Genomic DNA, 15,020 nt, shown 5'->3' with positions numbered 1-15,020 from the left:
AAGCCCAGCAGTTCCCACGCTGGCCTCTTGGGACTCCCAACACTTTTCCTCCCATCATCTGTGCTGACAGGCACAGACAGATTTCTCTGACAACAAACAGCAGTTAAACTTGATGCAGTTTAATAACCATGAAATCTCTCTGCTCAGCTGCCTGCTACGGCCAAGCAGTGTGTGAAGGTGGTCAGCTTTCAGAGGAGATTCTTACCCAGAACAGTTTTATTCATATATATGTAAAGATTACTTATCAACACAGAAGAAGATGATCAACTGGTTGTTTCTGAGAAACATCCAGTCATCAGTTTCCACACGGCATCCTTGAGCTCCTGGTTCCTCATGCTGTAGATGAGAGGGTTCACTGCTGGTGGGACCACTGAGTAAAGAAATGCCAATACCAGGTCCAGAATTAGGGAGGAGATGGAGGGGGGCTTCAGGTAGGCAAACACGCCAGTGCTCACAAACAGGGAGACCACAGCCAGGTGAGGGAGGCAGGTGGAAAAGGCTTTGTGCCGTCCCTGCTGCGAGGGGATCCTCAGCACAGCCCTGAAGATCTGCACATAGGACACCACAATGAACACAAAACACCCAAAAGATAAGCAGGCAGTGACCACAATGAGTCCAATTTCCCTGAGGTAGGCATCTGAGCATGAGAGCTTGAGGATCTGGGGGATTTCACAGAAGAACTGGTCAATAGCATTGCCGTGGCAGAGGGGCAGTGACAATGTACTGGCTGTGTGCACCACAGCACTGAGAAACCCACTGGCCCAGGCAGCTGCTGCCATGTGGACACAAGCTCTGCTGCCCAGGAGGGTCCCGTAGTGCAGGGGGTGGCAGATGGCAACGTACCGGTCATAGGACATGACAGTGAGAAGACAGAACTCTGTGAAAATCAAAAAGAAAAAGAAAAATATTTGAGCCAGACATCCTGTGTAGGAAATGGCCCTGGTGCCCCACAAGGAATTGGCCATGGATTTGGGAACAGTGGTGGAGATGCAGCCAAGGTCAGAAACAGAGAGGTTGAGGAGAAAGAAGTACATGGGGGTGTGGAGGTGGTGGTCACAGGCTATGGTGATGATGATGAGGCCATTGATGAGGAGAGCAGCCAGGTAGATGCCCAGGAAGAGGCAGAAGTGCAGGAGCTGCAGCTCCCGTGTGTCTGCAAAGCCCAGGAGGAGGAACTGGCTGATGGAGCTGCTGTTGGACATCTGCTGCTATCAAGTGTGGAGACCTGTCAACGAGGAACATGTGCAGTGACAATTTACTTATCTTTTTTTTTTCAGGAAATTCTCTTCCATTTAACACTGCTTCTTTGTATCCAGGAAGACTTTTGGTTGGTCCCTTCTGGGAGGTCTGCGTTGTGCTGCTTTGAGCGTGCCACTGCTGGGAGGAGGCTCAGCTGTGGCTCTCGAGAACTCAGTCCTGCCTGGCAGCAGTCAGTAAATAGAAGGATGATGTGATCTCAGACTAAATCCTCTGTTGGATAAGAATGAGCTTTTCAGCACTGTCATTCCAGTTTCACCTGAGGGCAGAGCAGAGCTGTGGAGGAGTGTTTCTTCTGTCAGAACTCCCTGACATTGCTGCTGCAGTGCCAGTGAAACCTTCCCCTGAGTGCAGAGTGGGGACAGCTGCTCTGTCCATCAGCCCTGGTCTCAGCTACCCAGTGCTGGGTTCTCTGTGATCACACCCTGTTGTTCCCTGTAGAACATCAGTGTTGGCACTGCGTGGGATATCAGAGATTTACCAAATCCCCACTGCCATGGCATTTCTGGAAGCAGCTGCCTCTCCCTCCCTGACAATGACTCTGCTGCCTGGACCTGTCCCTGGAACTGCTTCTCTTTGTCCATGTCACCTCCTGCTCTGTGCTCACAGATCTCATTCAAACTACCCTGTGCTCAGCTTTGCTCTGGAGATCCCTCCACGCATCAGGGCACTGGAGATGCTCTGACAAGTCCTAATGACCAATGAGTTTGCACTGCCTTCTGCATAGTTACAAAGAAAAGCTCAGCTCCCACTCCCCACCCAGTCCACAAGAGAGAAAATTCAAAGCAAAGTCCCTTCACCCGGAGTGGAAAATGCATCCTTGGTGTTCTTGAAAAGTGCCTGGGAAGTTGCCAGGGATCCGTTGGAGCTGGGAGCACACCTGACCTACGGAGCACACTTTGACAGCAGAAGGACCCTACGCTGTCCTTCCATGGGTCACACCTGCCACCCAGAGCTTCTTTGTGCACCAACGTGGATGGAAGCCCACCAGGCAGGCTGAGTGCTGACCCTGGTAGGAGCAGGTTCTCTACCCCAACACAGAGCCCTCGTGGCACAGGGAAAGCCCTGGGCAGCCCTGGGTGCACACACTGCTTCACACCTTTTCAACCATGGCCAGGAGAAGACAGCTGTCCTGCCCACTCCCTCTGATGGGGCAGAAGGGCATCCCTTCCAGGCAGCACTTGCTGGTCCTACAGAGAACCTGTCCTCCTCAAAGACCACACACACTGCCCCATGTTCCCATGCAGGGACTGAACCTGCATTGCCCTGCACCCACAGACATACCAGGCAGAGTGCTGTGGAGATTTCTCCTCCAGTGAGCTCTCAGCATCCATCAGCTCTCTCAGCCTCACAGGTCTCCCCTCAGTGCCTACAGGCAGTGTCCCCAGCCCTGTGTGCTTGGCAGAGGAGCTGCTCCTGGGCAGAGCTGTATCTTGTCAGGGCTGCTGGGTTGCAGTGAGCTCCCTCCATCCCAGGAGCCCAGCCCAGCTCACAGCAGAGGAGCAGGTGAATACGTCACATACTCCATTCCCCAGAGTCTCCTGTGAGGTGTCCCTGGAGCTCCAAGTAACTAACTGGGAAAGACACTGAGTCTTTATTGCCTTTCCCTCCCTTGGCTGGGGAGAAATCCTTCTGTCCATCAGAGTCCTTTCTCCTGACCAAACCAGACAATCACCTTTCTGTGTCTCCCCATGAGACAGGAACCCCCGGCAGGGACAGGGAGGTGACTCTTTCCACCTGTGAGAGTCACTCCAGACCCCTTATCCTTGCTTTGCAGCCCTGGGGCTGGAAGGGGATGCAGCTCTGACCTTTGACTTCCACAAATCCATTGCAGCTTGTATTCCTCTTGCCTCAGTTTCTATGCAAAAAAATCACACCTTCTGCCATGGAGCTGCTGTTCCCAGCTCCCATGGGAATTACTGGGGGCAGAGGCAAGTTTCCAAGATCCCCTTCTCCATGACAGTGGACTTGATCTGATGGAAACTGTGTGTCACCCCCATTCGCCGGTACCCATAACTGAAGACCAGGAATGACTCTTTGGGAGCCCATGGGAGAGGCTTCTGCTCCTCATGCACACCTGGGAGTTTGTGAGACAAATCAAGAGTTTAGTTTTCCTTGTCAGAAATCTCTCCTCACTCCTGTCTTTTACTTCTGCAACACTTTCCCATACCCAGAGGCAGCAGATATCCAACAGCAGCTCCATCAGCCCGTTCCTCCTCCTGTCCTTTGCAGACACACAGGAGCTGCAGCTCCTGCACTTCTGGCTCTTCCTGGGCTGCTCTCCTGGACAAGAGTTTAATGATCATTACTGTAGCCTATGACCATTGACTCCACATGCCCATGGATTTGTTCCTTTTCCATACCTTGTTGAATGTGTGGTGCTCACCAAAGCTGCTCTGTCACTCCCCCTCCTCAGCTGCACAGGGAAGAGAAGATGTAACAAAAGGTCAAGCGCGGGTAGAGTTTGAAAATGATGTCAGACACTGTTACAACCATTCCCTTGGCTAGGAAAGCCCTGAGCCTCAAGGTTCCTAGTGAGGGAGTTTTCAGGCCAGTAAGATCCTTGATCCCTCGCAGATGTTGTTTGGGTGTTGTTGCTGGGTATGGAGCATTTGTGAAACTTGATGCTGATAGAGTTGCAAAGTGATGTCACGCAGGGCTAGGACCCCTCCATTCAATGGGAAAGCCTTGAACCCCAAGGTTACTGATTCTTCTAATCCCCATGCTGGGGAGGTGTCCAAAACCTTTTTCAGCCCACACACATTTTGATTGGGAGGTATTTCTCTACATTTAATGGTTTCAAAGGTGGAAGCTGGTAGAATAAACTTAACACAACAATAAACCAATCCAGTTCTCTCCTTCCTCTGATTGAGTGGCACAGGGGGATAGGGATTGGGGGTTGGGGTCAGTTCATCACACATTGTTTCAGCTGCTTTTTCCTCATCATGGGGAAGACTCCTCACAGTCTCCCCTTGCTCCAGCATTGGGTCTCACCCACAGGAGACAGTCCTCCATGAACTCCTCCAACATAAGTACTTCCCACATAGCTTCAGATCAGCACCAGCTACTCCAGAGCGGGTCACTATAATGGGGCATTTTGTCCTTCAGCAACAGACTGCTCCAGCCTGGGTCCTCCACAGCCCTGCCAACAAACCTGCTCCAGCACAGGCTTCCTATGAGGTCAAAGCCTCCTTCAGTGTCTGCACCCTGCACTGGCTCGAGTGTGGGGACCTCTATGGCTGCATGTAGAATCACTGTTCCACATCATCCAGCATGGGCTGTGGGGGAACAGCCTCATTCACCACAGGGCTTGGAGGAGCTTCTCCCCCAACTTTACTGACCTTGTTGTCTGCAAAGTTCCTTACACTTTCTCACTCCTTTCTCTGACAGCAAAAAACAGCAGATAATTTTTCATTCCATATTAAGTATATTGTCACAGGCAATGTATTTTCACTCCCTCTCTGCCATGGCAATGCTGCTGACCAGTTCTTCTGTGAAATCCCCCAGATCCTCAAGCTCTCTTACCATGGGCCTCGCTCAGGGAAATTGTGATCTGAGCGTGTTTGGGTTTTGGGTGTTTTGTGTTCATTGTGGTGTCCTATGTGCAGATCTTCAGGGCTGTGCTGAGGATCCCCTTGCAGCAGGGACGGCACAAAGCCTTTTCACTATACTTTCCTTACATGGGAGTAGACTCCTGGTTTGTCAGCACTGACATGTTTGCCTACCTGAAGCCCCTCTTGATATCCTCCCTATATACAGATTTACAGGTACACAGAATCACAGGGGTTGGATGGGATCTCCAGGAATCATCCAGTCCAACACCCCCTGCCAAAGCAGCTCCCTAGGCCAGATCAAACAGGTCAGCATCCAGAGAGGTCTTGAATATCTCCAGAGAAGGAGATTCCACAACCCCCCTAGGCAGCCTGTCCCAGGGCTCTGTCGCCCTCACTGTAAATATTTCTTCTGCATTCTGGTGTTGAACCTCCTATGCTCCAACTTGAAGCCATTGCCCCCTGTCCTGTCTCCACAGACCACTTAACCTGGTAGAGGTATATTTTTACTCGGTGTTTCCACCAGCAGTGAACCCCCTCATCTACAGCGTGAGGAACCAGGAGCTCAAGGAGGCTGTGTGGAAATGGGACTGAATGTTTCTAAGCAGCAACCAACTGATCATCTTCTTCATTAAATTGCTCCATTGTGGCAAGACATCTCTGCCCAGCTAGAGAGCCTAACAGTAAAAGTATGTCATGTAGATGCCCACGTACCCAAGAGCTGAGCTAATGAAGAACATCTAAACAACCAGAAGGTCAACCAGGCTGCTAAGACTGAAGTGACTCAAGTAGACCTTGACTGGCAATGTAAGGGCAAATTCTTTATAGCTCACTGGGCCCATGACACCTCCGGCCATCAAGGAAGAGATGCCACATACAGATGGGCTCGTGATCGAGGGGTGGATTTGACCATGGACATAATCTCACAGGTCATCCATGAATGTGACACATGTGCCTCCATCACTCAAGCCAAACCTCTGTGGTATAGAGGACGACGGCTTAAATACAAGTATGGAGAGATCTGGCAGATTGATTACATCACTCTCCTGCAGACACGCCAAGGCAAGCGGTGTGTGCTCACAGTGGTAGAAGCAACCAGTGGCTGGCTAGGAACATAGTATGTCTTCCATGCCAATGCCTAGAACACCATCCTGTATCTTGAGAAGCAAGTCCTCTGGTGACATAGAACTCCAGAAAGATTTGCATTGGACAATGGGATTTCCAGAACACTCTCACAGAAACCCTGGCCAAATAACATGGCATTGAATGAGGATATCATATCCACTACCATGCACCAGTCTCCAGAAAAATTGAGGTACAATGGACTGTTAAAAACTACACTAAAAGCAATGGGTGGTGGAACCCTAAATAACTGCAATAGGGATTTAGCCTGGGCTACCTGGTTAGTTAATTCCAGGGGATCTTGCCAATCGAGCTGGCCCTGCCCACTCCAAACTCCCACAGACTGTAGAAGGGGATAAAGTCCCTGTCATGTGCACGAAAAATCTGTTGGGGAAGACACTCTGGGTTGTTCCTGCTTCAGACAAAGGCAAACCCATCTGTGGGATTGCTTTCACTCAGTGACCTGTGTGCACTTGATGGGTGATGCAAAAGAATGGGGAAGTCCAGTGTGTACCCAAAGGGGATTTAAATTTAGGTGAGGATAGCCCCTAAATTGTTGGTGTATAACAAAATCGGACCATGGCAAAAGGTCTAAATAATAGATAAATGATGTTATGAACCTCCCAAATTAACGGAAAATGTAAGATCTGGTCATGGTCTAGATGGTGTGGAATCAGGGGTTGAGAATGTCCAGGTCCTGTCCAGGACAGAGTTAACCTCCCCAAGGAGCCAGCACTGGTGAGCCGAGTTGGCTGGTGCTATTCTCCACACCATGGGATATCACACCTGTTGGTAGATAGGGCCTTGTGGTCGGAAGATTTCAGGCTGTACAGAAAGGTAGGAACCCCCCCCTCTCCTTAGGTAACCAATAGTAGGTAGCCGGTGAGGTAAGCGGACGGAAGTGACATCCGATCCCTGGGGTATAAAGCCCTGTGCCCCTCTCTAATAAACGCCATTTGCTGTCCACCACATTGGTGTCTGTGAGCTGATGGACCGAGCAGCCAGAGTGTGGCGCCGTTGCCGTTCCTCAACCAGGTCGCCACGCCTAAACAAAAGGCAACAAGTGGTGCCGGAAACCCGGGAGACTCGCCTGCGTCAGGTGAACGGCGGCCGGAGCGGCAGGACCAGCCCGGCGGAGGGGACGCCCTCGAACCTGCAAGGAGGATGGAAGCCCTTGTGAAGGTCATATTGGAATTGCATAAGCAGTGGGGTATTGAGTGTAAGCCTAAAGATTTTACTCTCACCTTTGAGAGATTAGTAAAAATCAGGGTCATCAACCAACCATTCTCCATCCTGACATGTGGGATAAATGTACTAAAGTTTTAGCCGAGGAAACTATGTCCTCCGGCAGTGGAAAAAATCTGAAATCGTGGGGGAGGGTCATGCAGGCCCTCAGGGAAGCGATACAAGAGCAGGACACTTGGAGGGAGGCGAAAGAATGCTTGTTGGTCACCCCAAAATTGGGAATTGGGGTGGCCACACAAACTTTGCAGCCCCCAGACGGTGATAAGCCTGCCGAGCCCGAAGATCAAGAGGGCGATAAGCCTCCTCCATCCCCGAACCCCGATCTGAACACGGAGGGTCAGGACCGAGCTAAAACTTTTGCGGCGGGGCAGGAGCAAGCTAAATCTCTTACGGAGGAGCAGGAGCGAGCGAAATCTTTCTGGGGTGGGCTAGCCGAGGAGGCCAGGGCTGCCACTAAGATATCAGAATCTCATCAAGTCTGCTCAGAGCCACCTCCCTATATGCCCAAAGATGGCGCCGACAGCAGAGAAGGGCAGGGAAAGCATACTTTTGGCACGAAAAGGGAGGAAATTCCAGAGCTGCCTGGATCACGTGACAAGGAAGGGGAAGAGAAGGGCAGTAGAGATAGAGAAGGAAGGGACAAGAACAAGAGCGACAGGCGGAGAGCCAATCAGAACCCGCTCAAGAAAAGGGGCGGGTCGAGGGGGAGGGAACGAGGATCCACCCACAAAGCAGGTGGGTGGGGTCGGAGCCTGACAAAAAGAAGGGTATCACCGGAAATGGCCAGTCAGTCAAGTTCCGGCTCTGACTCGGACACTAGTCAGGGTGAGCAGCTCACAACCGATTCCGACTCAGAGGAGGAAATGAGGATAGACAAAATCATATGCCAAAATATTCGCATCTAAAATAAAAAAGAATCACTAGTGGGAGACATTCCTCTTATGGATTGGAAAAAAATAGAAATTGCGTGTGCCGACTGGGCACCATCAGCCGCGTCAGCGTTCCCGGTCCGGGTGATGCCTGGGAGACAGAGGGCTCACTCTCCAATAAACCCTAAGGATATACAAGCGATCATTACAGCAATTGCGGATAAGGGGCTTAATTCTGGCATGGTCTCCACCCTCTTAGACGAGGTTTTTGCAGGAGATGTCCTACTTCCCTTTGATATAAAGCAAACTTGTAGACTGATTTTTGATGGGGCAGGAATGATCGTTTTTAAACAAGAATGGGAGGAGAACTGTGCGAGGCTACTGGCCCAAGCAGTTGGGGATAATCATGCTCTGTGTGGCTCTAGCCTGCAGCGGCTAATGGGTACAGATCCAGCAATGCTTACCCCTCAGGCACAAGCACAGGGCTTACTGGCCCCTGAGGTCACGGCAACTACTTGCGCGGCCAGAGAAGCTATTAGCACAGTCTCTAGAGCCATCGCTAAGCCATCGCCATGGGCCACAATAAAGCAGAGTGAAAGCGAAAGCTTCACACAATTTGTGGATCGCCTCCAAGCAGCAGTAGACTCGTCAGCGCTGCCTCCACAAGCAAAAGGCCCGGTCGTAGCAGAATGCTTACGTCAGCAGTGTAATTCGGCAACCAAAGAAATTCTCTGATCACTACCAGCAGGGTCAAATATTGCAGACATGATTAAGCACGTCTCAAGGGAAGAACATTTAGTTCCAACCCAGACAGCTGTTCACGCCCTAGTAGCCAATGCAGTGGTGTGTTTTAAATGTGGTCAGACAGGCCACATTGGGAGAAATTGCCCTCAGTCTGGAAATCTGCCAATAGCGCTCCCCCCGCGCCAAACTCGGCCCAAGGGACCGTGTTGTGCTTGTGGGAGGAGGGGACATTTTGCCAAGTATTGTGCAGGTAACAATCAGGGAAAATTCAAATGGAGGGGACTTTCGGGCCGCACCAAGTTCTCTCCCGAGTGGGATACGAGGCGGCCCAATTATATCAGCCAAAAATGGGGCAAGGCGATTCTGAACTTGTTGCCCCCTCAAGAAGCGACCAATTATATAGTCCAACCAACACTGCAGGCAGACCTACCTTTGCCTGAGGGACAGCAGGGACTACTCTCCGGGGACGGGACCCCAGGGTGGTCCTAGCTGTAAAATGTGATGAGCCGCCGGTGGTGTGGAGAGTTTGCTCCCTTTACAATACTTTAAATGACACCACCATCAGTGTTCCCTTTTTAATTGATACCGGAGCAGACATCACTGTCATCCCCGAAATGGAATGGCCCCCACATTGGAAACTGGAAAATGCCCCCATGATGGGCGGGGTTGGGGGACTAACCAAAGGCAGAAAGAGCGCTCAATTGATAGCAATCACACTCCATACTGAAAAGGGACCAGAAAAAACCATCACCCTCTTTCCATATGTCAAATCAGGAGTCCCACCCTTGCTGGGAAGGGAGGCTTTAGCCCTATTGAAAGCCAGGGTAACAAATTTATTGTAAGGGCCACTGCAGTATACCCACTCCCACCAATTAAGCTAACATGGAAATCATCCGACCCTGTGTGGGTCGAACAGTGGCCCCTGCCAAAGCCTCGAATGGATGCGCTTCTCGAGCTAGTCGACCGCGAACTACAACGAGGTCACATAGAACCATCTACTAACTCCAGTTTTTTGGCGGAGAAATCGGGTACGCTGCAAAGCCCCCATGGACTCAGATGCTGACGGTTATCAACATCGACCTTCCACAAAAGGTCCTGGACCGACCCCAACAAGGACCAACAGTCTTTACAGATGCATCCTCAGCAACATCAACAGCGGCTGCAGTATGGCAAGCAGAAGAAAAATGGCACTGTGTTGAAATGACTGACTGTTGGCTTTCAGTGCAGCAGCTAGAAGCAATGGCCATCGTGCTGGTGTGTGAGCTGTTTCCAACAGAGCACCTCAACATAGTGACTGACTCAATGTTTGCAGCCAGGCCTTGCTTAGCCATGTCAGGGCCTGGTGTGTCAACATCTGCAATAGCCTTAATGCTAGAAGAAGGGCTTTCTTCTCGAAAGGGCACCATATCAGTCATCCACATCAACAGCCACAGCCCGGTAAAAGGGTTTTTCCAAACAGGCAATGACAAAGCAGACACCGCTGCAAAAGGGTTGTGGACACTGAGAGACGCTCAGCAGCTACATGAGTCTCTCCATTAGGAGCTAAAGCGCTAGCAAGGAGATGCGGGATCTCAGTCACGGACGCGAAACACGTAGTTGCCACGTGCCCTCACTGCCAGAAATCACCACTGTGGTGCAGTGGCGTCAATCCCAGAGGCCTCAAGGCCTCTGAGGTGTGGCAGATAGATTTTACGCTCTGTCAGCTGCTGAAACCTCGAGCATGGCTAGCAGTAACTGTAGACACATATAGCAGAGTGATTGTAGCTACGCAACACCTTAAGGCAGACTCTAAAGCGACCATTCAGCACTGGTTGACTGCCATGGCATGGCTTGGCATCCCTAATCAGATTAAAACACACAATGGCTCAAACTTTGTCTCCAAAACAGTCAGGGCATTTGCTCAGAAATGGGCTAATACCTTAACATACAGCATCCCATATAATAGCACAGGGCAAGCGATAGTCGAGGGAGCGAATCAAACAGTAAAATCTAAATTAGAAGTGTTAGCAAAGGCAGAGGGTTTCACCAATGCCATTCCTACAGGAGACCAAGCACGCCTGTTGGCAACTGCTCTGTTAGCACTGAATCAGTTCCCCAGAGGAGAGGAGGTAAACAGTCCTACCCAAAAACATTGGGCCACTCAGGCACTTGAAGAAGGCCCACCGGTTGCAGTCAGGAATGAGCTGGGAGAATGGGAACAGGGGTGGAGGTTGGTCCTTACGGGATGAGGGTATGCTGCTGTTAAAAAAGACAGCAGAATTAACTGGTGTCCTCTTAAGTCCATTAAGCCAGACCTACGGAATAAAACTAATGGAAAATGTGAGTTTTTATCCACAGGACCAGATCATCGGGCGCCCCCGTGACCGATACACCCAGGTGGCCGAGGAGGACGACAAGTCAGCAAGCATCCTGTCTGCATCCGAGACTCCCAAAATGGCAGAATCCAAACAACGGCAAAACAGCTCCCGTGGCAAAGGGCCACAATGTCTCTGTGTGATTTTACTTTTAGGGTTTGTTGTGCCGTCTACGGGTTTGTATGAACATTGACCGCGGGAATGGGTGTTAGGGAGATGGCAGGATCAGAAAATACTCCAAAGAATCGTCGTAAATATTGTTGTTAAATGCTACTTTCTGATTACTAGATCAATCCAACCAAAATCTTACTCGCACTGTAAGTAGTTTTAGTAGGCATAGGGTGGAGGGAAATGTCGGTAGATAGGGCTTTGCAGTCGGAAGATGTCGGGCTGTACGGAAAGGTAGGACCCCTCCCCTCCACAGGTAACCAATAGCAAGTAGCCAGTAAGGTGAGAGGATGGGAGTGGCATCACAGCCCTGGGGTATAAAGCCCCGTGCCCCTCTCTAATAAACGCCATTTGCTGTCCACCACATTGGTGTCTGTGAGCTGATGGACCGAGCAGCCAGAGTGTGGCGCCGTTGCCATTCCTGAACCAGGTCGCCGTGCCTAAACAAAAGGCAACAGGGGAAGACAGCAGGCTTGCTAGTGGCCTAGCGTTCTTCTCCCAAGACTTAGGCTCTGATAATATCCTCCTGTTCCCATGAAACAGGAAAAGTTGCTCATGCTGAGAGGAACTTAATAATTACAGTCTCAACACACAGTGGCCTTGATGAAAGGGGTACAGACTGCCCTAAACCAAGAAGAAGTTATGGGAAGAACTTGGGAGTAACGGAACATGTTCAGAACCAGCCATAATAAGATGGTCAAAACAGCCACTGTGCGGATGTTTTTAGGCACCAAAGGTAAACTAATGATATTCAGCTATAAGATATGTTTATCAGAACTCGTTATAATCTCTAACCAATCAGTAGGGGGTAAACAGGGTATGTAACCAATCAGCAGTTTTTCAGCTTGCCACGTTTGCAGCAACAAAAGTCTCCTATCTGTGTGATTTCAACCAATAAACGGCTTCACCTAAAATTCATCTCGAATTGCGTGTTGCTCACTGCCGGTCTCCACAGAGAAGAGTTTGGAGCACAAGTCCTTTGAGGATCAGCTGATGGAACTGGGGCTTTTTAGTCTTAAGAAAGGGAGGTTGAGTGGAGACCCTACTGCTCTCTACAACTTCCTGCAAGGAGGGTGTATGTTGGTGGGGGTTGGTGTTTTCGCTCAGGTATCAAGTGATGAGAGGAAATGTTTCCAAACTGAACCAGGGGAAATTTATTTTTGATATCAGGAAGAACTTCTTTACTGAAAGGGTAGTGAAGCGTTGGAACAGGCTGCCCAGGGCAGTGGTGGACTCACCATCCCTGGAGGTATTGAAATGTGTGTAGATGTTGTGCTTGAGGACATGGTCTAGAAGTGCACTAGGCTGGGTTAGGCTGTGGTTGGACTCGATGACCCTAAAGGTCTTTTCCAACCCCAGTGATTGGATGATTCCATGGTACAGAGGACACAGGAAATTCCTGTTCTGTCATGGTGGGAAAGCATTGCCATTTCAGACAATTAGTGGAGTGACTCAGCTGATGACAATGTGCTTGTAAATTTTTATAAATGCCAGGAGAAACATAACTAAAGAAAAAAATGTGCACTTTTCAAGTGAAACATGACGCAAAGGAAGCAAAGCTTGTCATTACACAGTGTCTGGGTCACAAGAGACACCTCGATACTGGATTAGGAATGGGATGAATGTGCACCATGTTATTACAGTTTAAACACCATAGAAAAAAAAAACCCTACTAAATACAGTCTGATCCTAATGTCAGTTACATGGCCAGTGATATGCAGAAGAAAATGAGCAGTTCTTTACTGCTTAGATACATCCAGTGCTCAGTTTCCACATGGCATCCTTGAGCTCCTGGTTCCTCATACTGTAGATGAGGGGGTTCATTGCTGGTGGAAACACTGAGTAAAGAAATGACACTACCAGGTCCAGAAATAGGGAGGACATGGAGGGGGGCTTCAGGTTGGCAAACACAGCAGTGCTGAGAAACAGGGAGACCACAGCCAGGTGAGGGAGGCAGGTGAAAAAGGCTTTGTGCCGTCCCTGCTCAGAGGGGATCCTCAGCACAGCCCTGAAGATCTGCACATAGGACACCACAATGAACACAAAACAGACAAAACCAGAACAAGCACCAACCAAAATGACTGCAATCTCCCTGAGGTAGGCATCTGAGCATGAGAGCTTGAGGATCTGGGGGATTTCACAGAAGAACTGGTCAACAGCATTGCCATGGCAGAGGGGCAGTGAAAATGTACTGGCTGTGTGCAGCAGAGCATGGAGAAACCCACTGGCCCAGGCAGCTGCTGCCATGTGGACACAAGCTCTGCTGCCCAGGAGGGTCCCGTAGTGCAGGGGGTGGCAGATGGCAACGTAGCGGTCATAGGCCATGACAGTGAGAATATAGTACTCTGTGAAGAGCAAAAATAAAAAGAAAAAGAGTTGAGCCACACATCCTGTGTAGGAAATGGCCCTGGTGTCCCACAAGGAATTGGCCATGGATTTGGGAACAGTGGTGGAGATGCAGCCAAGGTCAGTAACAGCGAGGTTGAGGAGGAAGAAGTACATGGGGGTGTGGAGGTGGTGGTCACAGGATATGGTGATGATGATGAGGCCATTGCCCAGGAGGGCAGCCAGGTAGATGCCCAGGAAGAGGCAGAAGTGCAGGATCTGCAGCTCCCGTGTGTCTGCAAAGGGCAGGAGGAGGAACTGGCTGATGTAGCTGCTGCTGTTGGACATCTGCTGCCATCAAGTGTGGAGACCTGTCCAAGGAGGAAAAAGTGCAGTGACAATTTACTGATCTCATCCTTTAGGAAAGCCTCTTTCAATTCACACTTACTTTCTGTATTCAGGAGGATTTCTGACAGGTCCCTGTTGGGAGCTTCTCTTTGTGCTGGCTGGAGCGTGCCACTGTTGGGAGGAGGGTTGGCTGTGGTCTCTTGAGAACTCAGTCCTGCCTTGCAGCAGTGAGTCGATATAAGGATGGTGTGATCTCACAGTAAATCCTCTGTGGATAGCAATGAGCTTTTCAGCACTGTCACTCCAGTTTTACCCGTGGGCAGAGCAGAGCTTTGGAGCTTTGATTTTCTCCTGACTGATACTGAGCAGTGTTTCTTCTGTCAGAACTCCCTGACATTGCTGCTCAGTGCCAGTGAAACCTTCTCCTGAGTGCAGAGTGGGGAGAGCTGCTCTGTCCATCAGCCCTGGTCTCAGCTGCCCTGTGCTGGACGCTCTGTGATCACACCCTGCTGTTCCCCGTAGAAGAAACTGGACCCCACAGAGAGCTGAGGAATCCAGTCTTGCAGGGCAGAGCTCCAAAGCCCTCCTGCGTTCTCATCCCACTCAAGGAGGATCTCAGCTCCCCACTCCCAGCCAGAGACACACAGGGCTCAGTGCAGCTGCCCACACACAGGTGATGAGTGGCATTGCCACAGCCTCTGTGCCGAGATGTCTCCTGCATGGGGCTCCTCTCTGGGGCACAAGAGTCCTTGGGACAGTGGTGCTATTGTGGGAGGCAGCTGCAGCCCAGTAGAAGCCCCCAGGAAGTCCTCATTCCTACAGATGGGGGTCCTGAATTGAGGGTCAGCTGAGTGTAAGCCCTAAGGATGGATGGGCCCAGAGCCCCAGGGTGTGACAAAGGGATCAATGTCATGAGGGGAAACAGCGAGGAATGTTCCAGCCAAGGCTGGAAGCACAGGGACAGGCAGAGAGGCACACGTATTTCTCCCCAATGGGCATCAGGCTAACAAAGAGAAGACTCAGCTTGAAACCCTGAA

The 15,020-nt window shown here is 50.5% G+C and overlaps 1 protein-coding gene across 1 annotated transcript; it reads right to left on the bottom strand.

Annotated features, from left to right (window-relative positions):
- Positions 1-263: 263 nt before the first annotated feature.
- On the bottom strand, positions 264-13,983 carry LOC311199072 (olfactory receptor 14A16-like; the record flags this gene model as incomplete). Its single annotated transcript, XM_084273115.1, has 2 exons — positions 264-839; positions 13,618-13,983. The coding sequence occupies 2 exons, from the start codon at positions 13,981-13,983 to the stop codon at positions 264-266; spliced, it is 942 nt and encodes a 313-aa protein (XP_084129241.1).
- Positions 13,984-15,020: the final 1,037 nt, after the last annotated feature.

This window comes from Gallinula chloropus (assembly GCF_964237585.1).
Source record: "Gallinula chloropus genome assembly, chromosome: 19".
Lineage (NCBI taxonomy): Eukaryota > Metazoa > Chordata > Aves > Gruiformes > Rallidae > Gallinula > Gallinula chloropus.
Note: the sequence above shows the minus strand (reverse complement) of the source record. Positions and strands in the feature narration are given on the sequence as shown.